General features: G+C 37.2%; 1 protein-coding gene across 1 annotated transcript in view; it reads right to left on the bottom strand.

Moving 5' to 3' along the window:
• ADGRG6 (adhesion G protein-coupled receptor G6) overlaps window positions 1-11662 on the bottom strand; it is a gene marked incomplete at both ends in the record, with an annotated part of 104252 nt that extends 92590 nt beyond the window's left edge. Inside the window, one exon of the mRNA XM_084261725.1 lies at window positions 11563-11662. Coding sequence (XP_084117851.1) covers window positions 11563-11662 — 100 coding nt within the window. The remainder of the gene's footprint in view (window positions 1-11562) is intronic.
• Window positions 11663-12400: the final 738 nt, after the last annotated feature.

Here is a 12400-nt window from a genome sequence, read left to right as displayed (position 1 = left end):
CGGTTTATACTACTTACAGTTTTAAAGAAGCCCTAAAGAACAAGTCAAGCAACTTTATTTCTGGCAGTACACAACCACAGAACAATGGCTGATCCTATATACAGACAATATTTCCAGTGTGATATGGTGTTGTTCACTCGTATTAGTTTACTCATAAAAGATTATATTACATAGAGAAAAATAATAAAACCCCCAACACCATTATTACTATTTAACATGTCTGTCTTTAAGGAGACAATCCTTCTGGAATTGCATCGTAACTGTAAATGCATAGCAGGTGAATTGTTAATCCTACTGAAAACTCTGTATGTGCAATATATACCATAGCCCCAAAACTATCCATATAGGAAGTTATTAACCATCTCAATGCTTAGACTGGACACACTGGTCTTCAGTGGTATTTCATAATAGTTGGCAAATTGGTAAGTACAGCCCAGCAATGGTATCTCATGGTGCAGACTATCTCCTTGCATTTCAGCTAATGGGTTCTCCAATGTACAGACTGCCCTGGCCATGCAAAATTTATTTGTGCAGTACCTGCTTATCACAGTATTGGTTACTGTCAGTGTTGCTGTACAGACTTCTAAGTGTACACTCCAACACAATAAAATTTGTGAGGAATGATATAAAAGCACTACAGAGGACTGTATTTGGAATGTAGTGTGAGGGCCAACATAAAAGAACTGAATGACAAATATCAAGACAAATTATGACAAACTATAAAGAACAAATTGCAAACACCACAGAAGAGATTCTTGGCAAGAAAACTTATTTAATTTTCACCAACTGCTATTAAGTAATTTGTGTTTATGACTCACAAGATTCAGATTCTGATGACCAGATTCTAGTTTAAGACTTTTTTTTTAAATATGTGGAATTATTTTCCATCCTGCTGTCAATCTATCATTCCTTACAATAACTTCTGCAAAGGAAAGCTGATAGCAATCTAATGGGAAACACCATGAATTGCTAAGAGACCTGGTTTTAATATTTTTTCCCCAGTTGGTCCCTGCTAGCAGATATTTCTTCAGATTTTCACATATTTTAAGTGAATAAACACAGTAGCTGATTAAGATAAGAAGCACGGCAGACCTCACCCTAAAGATTAAAACTGTGGCCAGGCTGAGCTGTCTTCTCACCAGAAACACACACACTGCAGTAAAATATCAGGAAAGCTCAAAAAAAATCTTTCATGCCACTATAATCAAAAGAAATCAATTTATGAAGGATAAACAACCTTTCTATGTGTGTTGGGATTAAAAACCAGGCAGATTATGGATGGATGAGTAGGTAGCAACAAGAGTGGATGTCCAGATTCTTGAGTTTTTAATTGGCTCTGTCAGTTGCTGAACAATCCCCAGCAGGATGCAGGAAACCTAGAGGAAAAGGGGGTGATACAGCAAAAATGCTGCAGTCTTCTCAGCTCAGTTTTTGGGAGTGCTGAGAACACTCACTTCCCACTAAATCTCTGGGAATCTGAGGTGCTCCAAACTCATAGAAATGATACCATGTCCTGCATAAAGCACAAACTGTGCTGGAAAAAAAGGTCTATCAGTTATCAGTACTTTCAGGACAGTTTGGGCATTTGAGGTTTATTTGCTGGAGCTCAAGTCTGTTCTTATGTACCAAGTCAGGATTCACATGACATGGGGGATTACACAGACAAAAAGCAGAGCACAAAACCCTCTGCCATTTCAAGCACTACTGGCTGAGTTCACAGTAACCTGCTGACAAGGGACCTATTAAAACATACAACCACCGCCAAGTGTGCACAGCAACTTTTCTTTCATTCTTGAATCCTTTTTACCATCTGAGCACTGAACAGCAATGCTGCAGCACCATGCAAATTCAATCTTCTAAAGGCCTGGGGCAGAACTCTGGCTTCCTCTGACATAACAACACTGTTTGGACAATACACCAACTTCCAAATAGTTTCTATTTGGACATTTGGGGAAGGATTTTCAGGAGTGCTCAACAGTGATGTATCTTGGCTCTTATTCAAGGGGGCAGTAAAACTTTCACTGAATTTGGTGGGAACAAATAAAAATCAATGTTACACAATCCAGTAAAAATGGAGGAACCCCTAGACTATATGTAGCTGAACATTTACTTAAGAGTTTCCTTATATCTTATTCCAAAAGCTATGCAAGACTATTTCAGAGTTAAAGTAAATCTGTCTCAATTTCACCATTCTCAAGTATTAAAAAAGCAAATAGCATGCTTGCTATGAATTTATTATTTTTTCACTCACTTTATTAGTAAGAGTTATTTTTCTTTACTTTCTTGATAAAATCTCAGCTTATTTAAGAAAATGGATTATTGCTGTAAGTAGGAAAATATGGTGAAAAATTAAAATTAACAGTCTAATTTCCTCCTTCAAGTTCACAACATTTATTACATCAGAAAACTGGTTAAGATGATAAAACGAGATAAATGTTTTGAAAACAAAAGCCTTAAAAACTGGACTCTTCTCAGCTACATTTCTGGTATCTGACAAATTCCATTGCTATGATGTGCTATTCCAAAAAGATTTATGCAGCCAAGCAAAAGAAAATAAGAGATTTTTTTTCTAAGATCTTGAATTCAGCTATTGATTACATAATTAAATTGCCAGTCACTTAATTCTGGTATGTTATAAGCAATGTGGAACAATGTATGTTGAGGGTAATAGTCAGAGAAGTCAGTAACTACAGGAACTGCCCAACAAAGAATACTTGCATTGCATACATCAACATTGCTGAAAACGGGGAAGAAAACCACCCAAAAGTAAAGACAACTGACTAAGCCAGACATACATTACTTGCAGGTAACTTCTGAGTTGCTAGTGCTTGGCAAGGGATTTAGAAACCACTAATTCTAAATGGGGTGTGTGTGTGTGTGTAATATAAAGAGAGATGTTTGTCTCTAATCCTCAGTTATACCTTCTGATTGCCATGTGCCACCAAAGAGGAAAATGTATTATTACAATAATGTTACTTTTATAATTTTGACTTTCACTGAGACCCTCTTGACAACACAGAAGGGTTAAATGCAATTCATTTGTAATGCAGTGAAATAATCACTTAAGAGGAATTTCCTATATGGAGAGACAGAGAGAGGGAAGCACCAGCTGGTGATACTGTTCCTATACGATGTCTTTGTCAGTTCCAGTGGGAAGTTCTTAGAAGAAAAAAATAAGATCAAAATACTGGCCATGATAGAAAAAAGAAATACTGCCAAATCAGACAGAAAAAACCCTACATTTTCATAAACTGGTTGCACAATGAACTGTACAGAGCAGATGTACCAGCCTTACACATGGAAGTGACGGGGCTCTTGTTGTACAATTACACTTCCTTTAAATATTTTTACCAGTTGAACAGTATTTTGTTGGGGGCTTTTTTATTATTGTTGCTTTATAAAAAAACCCATAACTTCTAACTTACTGAATGAACAATGCTTTTGTTCAACACCAGCATTTCACCCTTTCATGTTTGTATGTATATTATGGATATGATTTCTTGAACGATAAGAACTGTCTAAATCAAAGTTAAAATCCAAATGAATTAAGCACAGTTTGGGCAATATACTGGAGAGTTGGACACCTATATCCAGTACAAAATTTCTTCATAATTTTAGATTTCAGTAGAAAAGACACAGTATTTGTGTTCCTTTGCATATGTTTAATGACTCAGCAGGCAAGGCAATTTCCAGCTTCTGCAGAATACAGTATGATATATAGCTAACATACCTTGGAATTGGAAATATTTAGACACAGAATTACATGAAAAAACAGTAAGATACTTAAAATTTCTACAGCCTTTCCTGTAAATTCAAGACAATAACAAATTAACAAACCCACAAAACCTGCACTTCCCCTCACTCCTCACACCACAAAACAAAAATTGCTGAGGACTGTGACTTGTACAAATGCCCCTGTTGTAACTTCGACCATGAGGTCTTTTGCTCCACCTAAAAAGCAAGTTCTGATTTAAAAAATGACTTCAGCTTCATAGTATGGATTTGTCACTGCACAGCTCTTAGTAAGAAGAGCTGTGAGAAGCCAGAGCATGCATCTGAACAAAACAAACTCTGTTCAAGATAGGGAGTTGCAGTTTTCTGCCTGATACCCATTAAGAAGCATATTCATGAGGGAAAAAGCTGGGATTGTAAAAACTCTGATTACATTGTATCCTTTCAAAAACTAGGTTAGCTATGTGATGAACTTTTCGTGGATCTAGCCTGTGTTCCGCAAGAGCTAACTCTTGCAGATACTTATCCCTGAAGAAAGCAGTTTTACAATGTACTGGAAGACAGTTGAGCTCCTTTGGGGATATCCTGAAAGTAAGTGGTTCCAAGAATGGGAACTAACTTTTTGTCACTCTTTAAAAAAGCAAAATACTTTCCAGCACGTTTTCTCAGTCTACAAGAACATTAAAAAAAATTCTTGAAAATACACCATGCTGACACTTCTATAGAATATTAAGTGTTTTACATCTTTACTGATATAGCTGTAGTTTGAGTATTAAACAATCTGAGTTACCACCATGGTGGCCTGCCTTGTCAGAAGTCACTATTTGCTACAGGGGAATTGGGACAAAACAGTAAATAATGAAAAAGTTGTTCAGAATTTACCAAAGGGAAAATTCACAGAATAGGAATTGGTGAGCATGCTTGGGGGCTGAATACTTGAGGACAATTAGCAAAATTGTTTCCAACTAACAAATTGAAAACAGTCAGCATACTGCTTGAGCTACTGTTGTGCCAGACAACAGGGTAAAAACAACAACATGAAAGATTAAAAAAAAAAGTACAAGTCATACCAAAAAATAATGTCTGGAGTTGGGTTTAAAGGGGGAAGTGGCTTGATTCTTCAAGAGAAGGCCAAAAACCAAAATAGATACCTAGAGGCCAGGCTATATAAGCAGAACCCTAATACTGTACCAAGAATTAGAACTTAATCTGTCACTTACAGGAACTGAGCAGACAAAATCTGAATGCTGAATCCAGACAAAAGATGACGTGTTACTGGAAGCCCTGCCTTCCCTTGATATGAGTGTGAGTATAATGATATTTAGGGCAAGAAAAGTAGTTTTGATTCAATGTATCACAACAAAGGACATAGTTCCCTGATGTAATTTACCATTATTACACTAGTATTTTAGTTACAGTAGGAAATGTTTACAGTCTATGGCTGAAATGCTTTATTTTCCTCTCATGGAGGAGAGATTTTTCTCTTCCATGACAAGAAGAAGAAATTCAGAGCCAGAACAGGTGAATTATATAATCAGATGTATTTAAGACACAATCTTAACAAGAAATGTGATTTTCCAGGTGGGTCATCTTATTTCATAGTACCTTGTTAAGTTTTAGCTACAATTCCTTTGCTTTTTTTTTTCTTGTAAGAATCATATATATTTTTTCATTTTAGTATGATACATACATAATACATGGGTATGTATATCTCTCAGACATCTCTGTGTTGTGGTTGTAATAAAAATGCAAATTTTAACATTTCAATTATCAGACAGTGATAACCAAGGCCTTGATCTAGTGAACATTACATGTTACACCTTATGCAAATATCTTAAGCAATCACATAGAATATTGCATTTGCTTACTCAAACAAAACAATCATGGACATAACAATAGGCATCAAAAATCTGCAAGATCAGCACTCGTTAATTGACAAGTGCTGACTTTACAGTAGTAATCACTCACTTCTAAAAGGTCCGGTAATATACAAAATCAACCATTTAAATCACTTTCTATTAATTGTACTATGTACTAAAATGGATGTCACACGATTGCTAGACTTACAAGGAACTTTTATCTACAAACCCTGTTCTATTCCTAGTTAAAATCTTTACTTCATGATGCAACATTTGTCACATTACTAATTAACAACAGAAAAAGCACAACTCTCAATTTTATTGAACAGAAACTCATTTTGTTCTAAAATGTTCATTCACCTTATTGAGAGCAACTGACCATAAAGAATTAAATGTCTTTACATAATCTTTGTCAGAGGCAGCATTTTGTAAAGCACAGTCCATCTGGTCACAAGTCATTTTGGTGATGTTATTTGATAAATCATGATCTAGGTACTTTTATTGTCCATTGCCATAGACAGCATTGACAAACTGAAAATTTGATATTTAGTTATGTTTTTAAATTTTATCAGTGAACAGAAAAAAATAAGGCAAATAATAAATTACAAATTGATTTGAAAATCTACAGTTCACACATATAAGACCTGAATATGTTCTTTCTTTAAAGATGTATTATTTAGAGAAAGGTACATTATTTAGCCTATCTTCAAGCGAAGGAGTACAAAGAACCTTCAAGATAAGGTCCTAGGCAACTTTGGATTTCTGTGATGGTTCACTATTCTAATTGGGTAGGGGGGGAAAATCAGAAATCACTGTGCTTTAAAAACACATTTTGTTATGGCAATGCAATGAGGTCCAATCATTTCAGGGAAAAGAATTATCGGCACCATCAAATAATTATAGCTTTAAAAAGTACACAGAGGTAATGAGAGACAGCTTCCTGTGAAATTCATTCCAGCAGCGATTTACTTTCACATTAACCATCTGTCAACTAAGGGAAATACAAGAAAATCAACTCCTAACTTTTTCTTTGCAAGAGTTATACAAAGATGCGCCTGCCTCAAGCCAGCAGAAATTTAAACAGTAAACAGAATATAAAGGATTGCTTTTGATTTGTTTTGCTTACGCTACATTAAAATATAAAACATGACTGACAGAGAAAGGGAAAATAATAAAAATACTTTGGAGCTTTATTAAGAGGATATTAATTAAATATACAGATTCCTTCTGACTATTATCTCAATTACACATAATGTATGTATGTCTGTGTAAGGCAAGAGACTGTCAGACTAAACACCAGTCTCAAACTTTTGGGGGCTTGTGCTGAGTGACTGGGTTAATGTCTGGGGGCTTTGGTCAGCGCTGTGCTCCTGGTAAGGGAGGGGAAGACGAGGGAATGTGCTGGCAATGGTTTCATCGTTGCTGTGTGATAGGATCTTTGGCCCTTGTCTGGGGCAGGCAGTTTTGGGCCACTGCTGAAGAAACATGCTTCCTGACTCGGGCCATTCAAGATAAAATCATTTTCGCAGAGGGCGATGTGACTAACTCTTGCTGCTCGCATGGGTGGCATTAGCAATACTTCCCACCTCTTATTAGGCTCCTGGGCCGCAGGGTCACTCAAATTCTCCCATAAACAAGGGAGGACTTTAATCCCTCCCTTATCTACACAGGCGTAGGAGGAGGAGAGACAGAGATGACCCTGTACTGGAGACTACTAGCAGCCATGTGGGCGAAGGACCTGCTTTCAGCTTTATTTTTTTTTCTCACCTTTTTCTTGATGAACTAAACCCAGCACTTTTTTCTTTTTTTAGTGCTGATTTAAACCAAAAGAAAATAAAATTTCAAGAACTTCAATAGAGCTTACTCTTGGGTGAGCTCCTGGAGGTTGATTCAAGCCCTCTGAGGACATAGAAATGTGACTGCAGACCGCAGTGCACTTTACTGAGGGATGAACAAAAGGACAAATGCTTACTCTGGCTTTACCATAGAATTACTATGGTGAACTAATAGCAGTAGGGAACATAACGCAGAAATAGTGTAATAAGAATTGCAAATGTACTCATGGCTTTATTAAAATAAATGCTTTCCACATCCTAAATAAAATGAAGTATGGTTGCATGGTCAAATGAATGGCTACTCACTCTTACATAATTATGTAGCTACTGATGACAGAAGAATGTACATCACAATCTCCTCAAAACATGCAAGTGTTCAAAACCCTGGAAGTTCAGTAACGACAAGACACTTGAAAACTAAATTGGCATACAATTATGCAGACTGAAATCTGCTCAAGGTCACCAACAGAACTCAGGTTCTACTCCTGGGTTACCATAGAAAGCACAGTCAAAACCAAGAGACAGCACAATAGTGAAACATTAGACATGTTGTTATGAGAGCAAAAATGCAAGGTGATTACTAAACTGAATGCTTTTTTGAGGTTACAGACACCTGAAGCAAACAGTTTTTACTTTCTGGTGTGTCCTTATGTCCTTGAACTACTGCAACAAAACAAACTCCAACACAGTGTTGCAGGCACAGAAAAAGCACTGTCACATTCTCAGAAGAGAAGCTTCCAGTATCTCCTCATTTCCTGGATTTTGAACCAAATTAGATTCTACAGGGCAAAGATTTAAGGAAGTACTATAAAAAAAATCGGAAAATTTAGAAATGGCCTAATGTATTTCTCAGGCCCAAGGTAAAAGGACTGTAGATTTAAATTATATCTGGCAGGTATTACCGAGATTCCTGAGCCTTCCTTGGCAATCTATTCCTCTGCTATCTGTACCTTTCAATAAGATGTCCTCCTTTTATTTATCTTTCTGTAACTTAAACCCATTCTATTTGCCCTTTCAACTGCACAGTAAGGTCGGTCTATCCCTTCCCACTGCATCTATTTCTTTAAAGTTTCTCAGTTTTTACGCATTCCTCCTCCTGCCTACTCAAAAAAAAAAAATTAGATCCTTCTGTCTGCTCTCATTATTTATGTTTTCCAAAACTCTGTTCACTCTTTTTGTTCTCATTTGGGCTTTCTGAAACCAACCTACATACAAACAAAAAGTAAGGAATATCCTAATCTGAAATAAAAGCAGATTTAACTAATTCCCTTATGAAACACCACCATTCTATCAGCTTCTATGCAGTTCTTTCACTGGAAGATAGGCAAGCTGTTTACATGGGAGACAAGACTCAATATAGGCAGGGAAACTGAGGCACGGTTCAAGAGCTCACTCAAGGCCATCAGGGCTATCTAGCCCAGACAGGAATGGAAAACCATCACATATTGCTTACTGAGCTGCTCTGTAACTTCATGTCACAACACATGTCCCAAAGCCAGTATACCAAAGCAGTTAGGGCTGCTAAGATTTTAACTAAAATACATATTACATGGATTTTTTTCTTCTGCCTTGAGTCCATTCATTGGTTCCTCTGAGTTATCAAACCTGGATTTTGGGATTGCATGCCACTGCTGCACCTGCTTGTCAATACCTTACTGATCAATTTGTAGCTAAACATTCTTTCTACAGACCATCCTGTTCTAAGTTTCCTGCTGTGGAATGCTCCTCCTAAGATTTGCTTCTGAAAGCAGGCCAAGTTCTGTAACTCAAACTGTAAAACTATTCCTTTTGATTTTTTTCCTTGTCACAGCATAACTGATATGTTTACCCTTATGAATAGCCCCTTAAATAATCCATTAAACCTGTGCCTGATCATCTTAATCTGTTGCTTGCACATAACCTCCTCTAGGCAAAGCTTAGTAAGCCCCAATGCCTTTCACTAGTGAAGCTGGATGAATGTCAGGTTTTATGATACTCCTACTGTGAAATCACAGCCAAAGAGACCAATACCTCTTAAGAACATAAAAATGCAGGAGCAACAGTGTTTCACACCTTGTCTGCCTTGCTCTATTAAAAAGAGCAGATGAGAAGACTCTGTTTTGCAGCATAACCTATGCTTTTACAGCAACACAAAAAGAAACGTGAACCCTGAGGGTCTAGCAGCAAGTACTGCCAAATGTACTTTTACCTTGTTGCTGTCAAGGTAAATGTCTTATTTTCGTTTCAGTTGAGTATTAACAACAGACTACCTATGATCTTTTTCGCTGTCAAACAGCAAACATTTGTCTATTGAACCTGGTTGTTTCCACTGTACCTTGTTTATCTACTCATCATTCAGGCAGAAAGGGAAAGATCTTTCCTGTTTATTGAAAGTTTTGGAGATTTCAAATCTTTTCTGGTTGAAGCAAGACACACACCACCCTCCACCCCCCTCCAGGGGCACACACTTGGGATGTAAGACTCAGGTTCAGATCCCTGCTCTGATTTCATCAGAGACCTGGTTCTGAGTCTCCTAACATGCCAAACCAGTGCCTGAGAAAGGAGCATGGACAGTAGCTATGAAAGAGTAGCTCAAATTAGCAAGAACCCTTTGGCTGGTTTTACCAGTCCAATGGCACCAAACACTTTATTGCCAAAGTAGCTAGCCAGGGGCATAAATGGCTTTGTAGAAGTGTACCTTGGCGGTTGGCACAGGGCTTTTGACCCATCTACTTGTTTGGTACCAGCAGAGGTAGCAATTTACAGATTCACAGAAGGGCAGGGGTTGGAAGGGACTTCTGGAGATCATCTAGTCTCCAGGCTGCTAAAGCAAGATCATCTAGAGGAGGTTGCAATGGTATGCTGAGATTAGCTCAATGCACAGATGAGCTTGTAGTTGGCTTTCTCTGTCCTTGCAGCATACTGGCTAGGGCCTTCTTGCTGCATCACCTGCACTTTCATCACCTAAACTTTTATCAAGAGGAATAAGCAGAAACTAATTTGGGTCTTAATGTTCTTGTCACCAGATAACAGCCCACAGCAGCTGTAAATTAAAGCGGGTTTTACTGATTTACTTCATGCTGAGGCCAGCAGCTGCATGGCTGAAGAACACAGGGACGCAAAGGCTGTCACTGATGGAGCCATGGCTGAGTTGAGTCCTAAATACATTTCTGGCTACATAATTTAATGGAAATGGAAAACACCTATTAAAGAGACATGAAGCTGGAAATTGCTACTGCACAGCTACTGCATTGTTTTTTCTCTAAATAAAAAGTGCAGGTTTAAAAAACAAAACAACAAACCCTGCACTTTTTATTTAGAGAAAAAACATAATCAAAGAAGCTAGAAACTCTTTCTATATATAAACCATGTTTTTTCCAATGGCAAGTCTGTAACAACAAAACTACCCATCTGATATGGAATTAGCTGAGCACTACAAACTGCTCCAAAATTTTCATATGCTCCAGAATAAACTCCAAAGTTTTTTTTTCCAGTAAAGCAGTTGGAGCTCCTAAAATATTTTGCACTCTAGTGGTTAGGAAAAGACATTTACTAAATGAAATCTCTCATTCATATGTTTAAGGAAAGCAGTCAGAATATATTTCATTACACTCAAGTGTCACTATAGACCAAGATTAAGTTTAAACTGATTGTTCTTTACAATGTATGCTTATTAAATGTACACATAGCTTCCTGATGTTTCTACTATTTGAATCATAAAAGCATTTAAAAATAACAAGCACAGTGCAGTTATTTCACAGCTTTGAGCTAGAGTGAAGTGTTACTGATTCTACAAGCACAGAGTACTGTGGAAAATGGAAGAACTACATGGGTACTTGCAGTATACAAATGACCAGAATAAATTCACAGGAGAGGTAGGTATTAACAAGGTAAAGAAAAAAAAAAATTGGGGGGGGGGGATAAAATCAGAGAACAAAGAAAAATATAGCAACAATTAATAACAGCAAAATTATTAAACCCCAGAAAATTAAGATTCAGCAGTAGCAGAAAATATGACCCAATCTATCAAATCATAATGCATCACTTTCACAAAATGTTATATTGTATATACTTCAGTCATACATAAACATAATCCTTAGTCATCAAAACTTTGGCTCCTAGACCATTTATTTCAGCAAGAAAATTTGGTGACTTACCTGCTTGCTGCATGCATATAATATATGTAGTAAACAAGCAGAGACAGTGCTGCAGCTTCCATCTCCAGTGATAGCACCACATTTCACTGACATGAGACATCCTGTGGAAAAAAAAAAAGTGAGCAAGAATTCAGAGAGCTTTACAAGCCAAGAAAATGGGAAAATACTGTTATTAGTCAAATTCATAACCAGCAGCAAATAATATAGCACTTGACAATTACGGATGGCCCTAGAGTTGCTTAAACAGAGACAGAAGTCTCTAAGCTTGCTAAAAAGGGTCAGAAATTATGTTGTTGTTCTTAGCAGACAAAAAAGCCAAAGACGGGCCAGTGCTGGGCTTCTAAGCAGATAAGCGTGGGAAGTGTTTCAGTAAGAAACCAGCAGCCCATGTGGTGACAGTCTGAAAGAGTTACGGTGTAGGGGATGGTTTTTGGGTCTGTGAAGGTGGGAATTTGCCTCTGCCTTTAACCAGCCTTCCCATATTTTTCAGTGCCAAAATTTTGATGGCCCCTACATTTTCTGCTGAAAACTTTAATGAAAATCCTTAAGCTTTCCTTGCCAAAATTTAAAGCCTCATCTGTGCTGGCAGTGAAGTCAGGACACCTTTATTATTTAATGAAACAATTATATAAAAATCTATATCTGTGACAGCCCAAAATTAAAGTTTCCCACATCTTGAAACGTAACAGGGTATTTAATGGCTAAACCAAAATGTTTCCTCCACAGCGGGCAGAAGACAACAGGCTCTTAATAAAGTTGGTCAAACTTTTCACAGTGCATCCAAAATGGATGGGGCTCCATTATATTCTGGTCTGGTTTTGTTCAACAAGTTAGCAAC

The sequence above is a fragment of the Gallinula chloropus genome, assembly GCF_964237585.1.
Source record: "Gallinula chloropus genome assembly, chromosome: 3".
Classification (NCBI taxonomy): domain Eukaryota; kingdom Metazoa; phylum Chordata; class Aves; order Gruiformes; family Rallidae; genus Gallinula; species Gallinula chloropus.
The sequence above is the reverse complement of the archived record's forward strand: the minus strand, read 5'-3'. Positions and strand labels throughout refer to the sequence as shown.